The following is an 8,492-nucleotide window of genomic DNA, read 5'->3' on the forward strand; positions in this document are numbered from 1 at the left end:
ACCATCCCATTAATGGTCCAGTGACTCGAAAGCTGTGTGAGGTTGGGCACACGCCCTGCCCTCTCTCAGCCTGCTTTTATTTGTGAATTACAACAGTAAGCACCTCTCATGGTCCTGCTGGGCTGTCAGGCTTCAGTAATGAGCGATGACCCGTGGGAAGCTGCTAACGTCTAGTTCATTAGGCCCTTGTCCCAGGCCCTGCCTAAATCCAGTTCCCTGCCCCGCCCCTGCCCTGCGGGCGGGCGGGGGTGAGCGCCCGGATTCCCCCCTGCTGGGCGCCGCTGCCAGGCCCTATTCTGGGGGCCCAGCGATCCTGCAGCCGTGCCCAGCTTCCCCAGGGATCAGGTTTCTGCTGACGCGATGCCAGGCACGTCTGCTTCCAGGAACCGGCAGCCGCATTTAGCCGCGGGCCGCACATGAAAGGCTGCAGTCGGAAACGTGAAGTTGTGTCAACAGGCGAGGCAGGTCAGCGCTGGGTGAGACCATCCCGGCGGGCGGAGATCACGCCCTGTCTGAATGCGGCCAGAGCCCCAGCCTGCGCTCCCTCGCCGCCTCCCCCTCCCTTCGCCCCCCCCAACCTCTCCTGGGCCCCAAACCAGAGCTTCACCCCCTCACACGCACACACCCCTTTTCAAACAGAGGTCCTCTTTGTCCCCATCTCCCTCGGAGACACTTGGAACCGGCTCAGCTCGGCTGGAGGAAGGTCAAGGGCAAACAGAAGCAGAAGGAGGCAGAGGGACCACAGCTGCCACTTCAGGGGCGTGTGACGGGCAGGCGCCAGGGGGGGCTTCTCCGCTGACTATGTGTTGAACCCGCAAAACTTTTTGTAATGCAGGTCGCTCCAACCACTTCCTTCTGTCCTCACAGCAAGCCCTTGAGTCATGGCCCAGGAGAGGGGGGCACGCAGGACGAGTTTGGTCTCGGTTTCCGCCCTGAGCTCCATCCCCAGGATAAACTTGACTTGTTCAGGTCTTTACCTAAAACATACAAAATAAAAAGGTCTAGCGATTCATGGAGAACTCGGGGGCGGATCAGGCCCCCAGGTGCCGGGCGGAGGAGCCCTGCCAGGTTGCCATGTGTCTGCTACCCGACACTCAGAACGCTCACGCTATGAGTCCAAGGCAGGCCTGTGGCCATGGGCGCGACAGACACCCACGTCCACCTCCTCCCTCCTGGCTGGGGCTCCTGCCCGGGCACCGAGCTGTCTGGGAACACCTGTGCCTTCAGACCCCGCCGCTGCGGCCCACACAAGCCAGGCCACGCTCGTGTCGCCTGCTGGCTCATAGGAGACAGGAAGGTGACACTTAGAGCCAACGCTCATGGTGGCAGGGGGTGCCTCTGCCTGGTGACTGCTACCCAGGGGCCTGGGGCCACGGGTTCCCTGTCCGGAACCCAGACAAGGGAGGGCTGGAGGACAGGACGGGGGCAGGGCGGGGGCGGGTGGGCGCGTGGCCAGCCAGGCACTGGCATCGGACGCCTCTGGGAGGGTGACGGGGGAGGCACGGACATTGGACCCGGCCGTTTCCCACCTCTTTTCCCAGGGAACGTTTTCCTTTTCAAAAGAGCACTTGACGAAGGAACAGTGATATTCATTTGTGCGCGCGCACACACACACACGCCCCTGGAGAGGAAGCGCAGGAAGGATGTAGAAAATAATTATGGGATGTTGCCTTCAGCGGCAGTAAGGCAGGATATGGCAAATCCATCAGACCTTGCTGGACGCGAAACATTCAGGCGGCCCCGGGTACCCCAGCGCCAGTGACCGCTCCGGCAGAACGTAGGAAACCTTCCCCCCCGCTGCCCGCCCTCCTCCACGCTCCCCAGACACCGAGGCCCCGGTTCCATTCTTTGATTTTCTGCCAGATCCCAAGGAAGGTGGCCGGGGAGGGGGCGTGGGGTGGGAGATGCCCTTTTTTGCTTAACCATGGAAGGAAGTATGAGGTGATGATAAACCTCTCGCCAAGGTTAGTTAAGAAACAAAACCCCAAACTTCAGCAAATATTTGCTATGACATTGACGAGGCTCCTTGTGTCTGGAGACAAGGCTGGGCACCGCGGTTAACTAGTCACCTAACTAGTCGCCGCCTTCAGACCGGGAGAGGGCAGGGGCAGCCACGCCTCACCATCGGGTTCTTCTAAGAAATGCAAGACACCATCTTTCCCTTCCACGGGAAGAGCACGATTTTATTCAGTCCTTTAAAACAGCCACTCAACATCGACTCATCGATAAAAATATTTACAGTTTCACACCTTCAGGAAGGCTCCGAAATATAAACACTGTACCTCTCCCCCGAGCAAAAGAGACACGGCCCTCTCTCCAGGAACAGGAGTACATTCATTGTCCTCGAGGTGCAGATCAAGTAGTTATACAAATAAACACCTGAAAGTCTCCTCTTGAATAGAGTTATATAATATATATTTATAACCATTTTACAAATAAAGGCAACGACTTGATACCAAAATAAAAAACAGGGAAAGAAAGAGTGAGAAGAACACGGTCGGCGGCCAAGCGTCGTGCATTTGGAAAATGCAGGGCTGGTGCGGGCCTGGCTGGACAAGTCCAGGACAGGTCCCCTGGACCAAGAGGTTTGAAACCTTCTCGGAAGGAGACTCCACGTGCCCTGGTGGTGGTGGTGCGTGTGTGCGTGTGGGGCAGGGAGGGCATTAGGCTACGGAAAGGGTCTTGTTAAAGGCTCAGGCAGGCCTTCAGGAAGCTAAGCTTGGTTACAAGGAGCTTTAGGCCAGAACCGAAAACCGAGTCTTGGCTGGTGGAAGGTAGCGATGGTAGGCAGCCTGATGCATTTGGGGGCGCTGGGAACTTAGGCGTCTGCATCTCTCAGACCCTGGTGTGGCTCCCTGGACGGCGAGACCTGGAAACAGGTGCCCGAGGCCCCCGGGGACCGCGCCCACACCCCTGGCAGCTGGGCTTGTCGGAGGCCCTTTCAGTTCCTCAGCCAGCGCATCATCGCCCCGAAAGCGGGGGAGGGAACTGCGCTCTCCGTGCCGCGGAGGCAGGGTGGGGAGCGGGCCTGCGGAAATCTCCCCAGACCACGGATCGTGCGAGGCCCGTGGGCCACCTCGCCACTTAGCGGAAAGCTGGGCCTGGCTGCCCTCTCCCTGCGCGGTGAGTCACGGCCAGGGTGCAAGGGAGGCGGGCGGGGTCAGGGGAGCCGGCTGGGAACTGTGCGTTGGAAAGCCCTCTTTTGAAAGTACCTTTTTCTCAAAGCCACTGGCCGGATCCCAGAGCGGAGACTGACTCACAGACCCAGCCTCGGAAGCTTTTGAAAACCCAGCTGACTGGTAGCCAGGGGTTATTCTCTGGGTGGGGACAAGCCCAGAGGTCCTGCGACAACCCCCCCAAGTCTCCTGGCGGCAGGCCATCCTTCATGGCGTCCCGAAGGGGCCCAAGGTCCGAAACCAACCCACAGCCCACACGCCCACCCCTAGCTCCTCTCCCCGCTGCGTCGGACGCCCTGGCACACACCCTGGAACAGTCGCCCTGCGCTCACACAAACACACTTTTTTTTTTTTGAAAGGGAGGATGGGAAGCGAAGCAGCAGGATCCCTACAGAGTTCAGTCTTTGGTTTCCAGGTTTAAAGGGGGGATCTGCTTCAGGGCTTGGAGCAGGGCGGAGGAGTCGAGGGCCGGGTGCGATGGCAAGGGAGAGGGGAGTCTCTGGGGCATGAGCAAGGGGCCCGAGATCTTGTCCGGGTTCATGAAGCTGGAGAGGGCTGCGGCGGAGGCGTTGAGGCCTGAGTAGAGCAGCGGCACGGACGTGGGGTACCAGCACTTCTCCAGCATGGGCAGGTAGGCGGTGGCTGACGGCGGGATCAGATAGAAGGGCAGGCAAAAGGGGGGCTGGTGTGGGTGTGGGCCCAGGAAGGGGGGTCCGATCAGGTCGCTGCCAGGGAAGCGGCCTTCGTCGTCTGAGAGCTGCATCCTGCTCTTTTTCGTGGGGGGTTCTTCGGATTCTTGCTTAATGGCCCCGATCCGTTCTCCGGCAGCGAACCTGCGTCCGTGGTCACCTTTGAGGTACGGCTGCTCCCCGCGCACGTCGCCCTTCTCAGACTCGCCTCCGTAGCCGCTGTCTGTGTCAGTGTCGCTGCCGCTCTGCTCCCCACTCGAGTGGGCGAAAGTCCGCTGGATGACGGGCACGCAGTTCTTGCCGGGGCCCTCGGAGCCTTTGGCCAGGGCGCCGGGTTTCTCCTTGAAGTCCGCGGCCTTGGGCGCGGGGTCCGACACCTTCCGGGAGGCGCCGCCCTGCAGCAGCTCCGAGACCACGCGGTGCAGGTGGGCGACGAGCTGCGAGGACTTCAGGTCCCGCGTGTGCTCGTGCGTGGCCAGGTACTGCAGCACCTCCCGGGCGCAGGTCTGGAAGCCCGAGCAGAACATCTCCTGCCCCGCCTCGGCGTTCCTCCCCGACAGCTCACCTGGGTGGACACGGAGGAAGAAGGCATTTCAGAAGGCCCCGGGGTTCACCCGGACACCAGCCCCCCGAGGCCAGGTGCTCCCCTGTTTGCGAACACACGTGGGCATCTGTGTTCCTAACTCTAGAAGGAACACGGCCAGAGAAGATGTGGGCTGCCCTGAAATGTGTAAGGAATCAAATGGAAACCAAATGGGTGTAATGGCTGCATAAGATCCATCAGAGAACCAGACCGTAATAACAGGCGAGCCAGCGTCCCCCTGGTGGAATGTGTAGGGGGTCCCTGACTTCTCAGGACAAGGGACCCGGCCAGGGAAGCCGAGCGTGTTTCTAACCCAAAGAGTCCATTGTCACAACCTCGGCGTCACCGCAGCAGGAAGGACAGAGGCCAGATGGCCGTGAAATGAAAGAATGAAGGAATGATGCCACCTCAAGCAACCTAATTTTCAGTGACATATTCCCACGACAGTCACGCTGCCATCTTTAAACAGACAGGCTCTTTCAAGCCTTTGCCATGTATTCGATCCATAAGCCTCAAGAAATCAGGTTTGAGTATCTGTTTCCAGCGAGGGACCCGGCAGGAGGGCGGAGAAGGATGGGATGAGGGAGTGGGCAGGACTCCTCCCCCCGCCGGCCGGCCGTAGGGAAGGTTGGAAGGTGAGGGTGAGTGTGATTCTCTGGGAGGTGAGTAGCGACGGATGATGAAACGCCAGGAGTTTCGTTAGGTTGCGCAACTCGCCGAGGTACCTAGTGGCTATTCAGGGAACCACATGAAATGCAGGAAAAACTCCTGCTGTCACCCTGCCAGGGCCATGCCACACACCGAGCCACGAGGAAGCAGAGACCCAGGAAAACACGGGGGCATGCCCGCGCTGCCTCCTCCAAGGAACAACTGTGAACACCCACATGCGAATTCCAGGGGCCTAGCATTTTACGAGGAAGGGGGAAACTCCTGGAACCCAGAAACACCGAAGCCAAAATGCCCAGGAACCAGTGACCATCTGACCCCCAGGCCGCCCCCCCAGGTGGCACAGCTGTGCGCCACTCGAAAAGCCTGACCTCTGAGATCGCTGACCCGGCATCTCCCCCAGCGGGAACGTGCACACGCTGTGCGGTGCAGGAATGTTCCTAAGAGCAGGCGCTGGGCCCGCAGGCTCTCTGTCTGTGCTGGAGCCCCCCTCCCCCAGGCCCCCGCGCCCCCCGGAGATGCGGGCCAGGCACGGGCACTCACCGGCTTGCAGCCCGCTCTGCAGGGCCAGGATCTTCTGCTGCTGCTGGTCAATTAGGTTCGTCAGGGCTTTCACGTGCTTCAAGGTGAGCTCAAGCACCACGGCTTTCTCCAGGTGACCCAGCGTCTGCAGAAACAGCCTGCGTCAGCAGCGCGCTCACAGGGCCTGCCTCTGGGACACTCGTTAGCAATGAGAAACCTCTGGGGGTGGGGGGGGTGGGGAGGGAGCCTTTCCTGGTTGGCTGAGTTTAATTTTAAAGGCACAGATTAAGGAAATATATACGCCTGGTGACAGAATAGGAAGACGAGTGCCCCTGTCCCTGGAGGCGCCTGGAAGCAGCCGCGACTTGAGGCAAAGGCACTGGCAGGTCCGTTTCTGTTTCTCCAGCAGCTGCGGCCAGCGACCTCCCTCCCAACCCGGCTAACGTTCCTCGGCCGCCTGTCGTCCCGGAGGCAATGCTGTGCCTGGCGGCAAGAGGCTTTCCCGGACCCCGTCTCCTAACGCCCAGCTCACCCGGCTTCTGCTTCCTCCCCAAATACTATTTTGCCCTTTCCCCAACCAAAGGCTGCCACGCTGGTAAGCTACTGGCTACTGCCAAGAAAGGACAGGACATGAAAATCACATCAAAACGGGTCCTCTTATTAAAAAAAAAAAGGAGGAGGGGGAGAAAAGCAGGTAAATAAAATCTGCGTGTTGGTCGTTCACTCAACTCAGAAAACTCAGGAACCCTGAACATCCGCCCCAGAAGGGAAAGTCTAAAACTCATGGAGGGGAAGGCCGGCTGGGGTTGGCGCCAACTTGGAGAAGTCCGAGCGGTTCTCACTCATTGGCATGAGGCTACCCGGAAACCCCAGCCCTGGGCAAGGGTACCCCCAAACAGAGGCGCCCCGGCTGGGACCCAGCCCTTGGCTCTGCAGTTCCCCGCGGGGCCTGCAGGCGGCGAGTGACCCCCGCCCTGCAGGCGGGGAGCCGGCTGGGAGCGCGGCCAGCTTCTCACTTACTGTAAGTTTGAGGTGTTCGGGCAGGAGATCCTTCAGCTGGGCGATGCACTCGTTAATCCGGTCGCGTCTCTTTTTCTCGATGAGCCGGTGCGGCAGTTTGTAGGTCTCCTGCAAGGCGCACGGGGAGGCGGTGGGCGCCGGAGGCCGGGGCGAGCAGCCCTCTCCTCCCCACCCCGCGGCTCGGGAAGAGTCGGGGCAGCGCGGCAGTCACACCCTGAGCCACCCACTCCTGCCCCTTCTTCTCCACGCTGCTGGGGGAGGCGCCGCGCCCGCACCTGGCAGACCCCCCTCCAGCCTCTGAGTGAGAAAACTTTTCTTGGAAACTCAGCGCGTGGGGGGCTGCGTGAGGTTCCCGGGGCGCGGGGGATCTTACCTTGCTGTCTTCGCTCCGCTTGATTCCCCGCCTCGACTTGTACACTTGGTACATTTGGGCAAAATCCATCCTGCAGGGAGAGGGGCCAGGAGGGTGGTGAGTTTGCGTGCGCCCGGGCTGCACAGCCTGGCGGGCAAGGACCCCCGGGTGCGCCCGGAACTGCTCCGAGCCGACAGCGGTGCGGCACGTAGGGCTGGAGTGGAGGCTCTGAGGGGCCAGGGGTGCCCACTTACCCCGGTAGGTCCCCGGGCTCCAGTCCCGGTGCCTTGGGCAGGCAGGAGGGGGGCGGCTGCGCGCTGGGGATCCGCTCCATGGCACGGCGAGCCGGGGCCACTGTGCGCTCCTGTCTGCAGGCGAGCACCGGGGGAGGGCAGTCCTGGAGGCGCCTCGGAGCCTCTCGGCTTTGGGCTTCCTCTGGGGACGAGCTCCCCGAAATGCGCCGGGCTGCCGGGAGCGGCAGCCGCGAGGTGTTGCTCGCTTCAGTGGGGGGCGTGCACGGGGTCTCGGCGGCCGCTGGCTCCGGCGCTGCGCACAGCCTGGCGGTGTGTGCTCCCTGCGCCTTCTGCGCCGCGCGAGCCAAGTGAATGAGAAGTGGGGCGGGCGGGGAGGCGCGAGGAGCGCGGGGGGGCCGTGAGGGCGGGGGCCGGGGGGGGGGGGGAGCCGCGGAGTAATGGAGAGGCTGCGGGCTGGGTTAAATGGGAGCGAGTGGGTGGGTTGGAGCTACGTGTTCTACCCTGTGACTCCAGGCACGTCTGGCCGCTGCCGGGGAGGGAAGGAGCGCCCGGCCCGCCCTCCCCCGGCTCCATCACATGAGCCTCACGTGTTGGACAACGCTCTTGCGGCTGCGAGGGGGGCCTCCACCCCCACCCCGGCCGGGCCCCCAGGTGTCTGCGGTGCGGCTGCCTTTCCCCGAAGAGGGGGTGGCAGCGCAGCTTGGGTCTTGCCCAGCGGGGGGTGGGGGAGGTGGAGGGGGGCCGCCGAGGCTGGAAGGGGAGCCAGGGGGTGGGTGGTAACGTGGGCGAACCTGCCCCAGGGAAATGAAGTAAGTTCCCGTCTCCCGGGAGGGACGGGGGAGGACGGATCCGCCAGCGTCTGACTCAAGGCAGGAGAGGAATATCCCCTCGCTCCTCGGCCCAGCCCGCTTCCTCCCGCCCCGCCCGCCGCTCGCAGGAGCCCGCGCGCAGCGGAGGGAGTCGCCGGGCCCCCTGCCTTCCCCAGAGGCCGGGGTTTCTTCCCGTCCCGGCTGCCCTGCCCCCACCCCGCTGCCCAGCGTCCAGGAATCGCCCGCCGCGGGGAGGGGCCGAGGGGCGGGGCGGATGTCACCCCATGGGAAGCGGGCGGGCGGCCAAGCGCAGGGGCAGCCGAGGCCGCGGGCGAGCACGCTGCGCGCACCTGACCGCCGAGGGTGTGCGCGGCGCCCCCGCTCCCCCGAGCTCCGCCCGCGGGCACTGCCTACGGGGCGC

The 8,492-nt window shown here is 62.7% G+C and overlaps 1 protein-coding gene across 1 annotated transcript; it reads right to left on the bottom strand.

Moving 5' to 3' along the window:
• Nucleotides 1-2,156: 2,156 nt before the first annotated feature.
• Nucleotides 2,157-7,600, bottom strand: BHLHE40 (basic helix-loop-helix family member e40). Its single transcript, XM_070391391.1, has 5 exons — nt 7,263-7,600; nt 7,030-7,099; nt 6,657-6,764; nt 5,658-5,781; nt 2,157-4,430 (listed from the first exon to the last, which is right to left on the bottom strand). The coding sequence occupies exons 1-5, from the start codon at nt 7,340-7,342 to the stop codon at nt 3,574-3,576; spliced, it is 1,239 nt and encodes a 412-aa protein (XP_070247492.1). The 5' UTR covers nt 7,343-7,600; the 3' UTR covers nt 2,157-3,573.
• Nucleotides 7,601-8,492: the final 892 nt, after the last annotated feature.

The sequence above is a fragment of the Myotis yumanensis genome, unplaced genomic scaffold (genome assembly GCF_028538775.1).
Source record: "Myotis yumanensis isolate MYYU_CA2020_CCGP unplaced genomic scaffold, mMyoYum1.0.hap1 SCAF_14, whole genome shotgun sequence".
NCBI classification, from domain to species: domain Eukaryota; kingdom Metazoa; phylum Chordata; class Mammalia; order Chiroptera; family Vespertilionidae; genus Myotis; species Myotis yumanensis.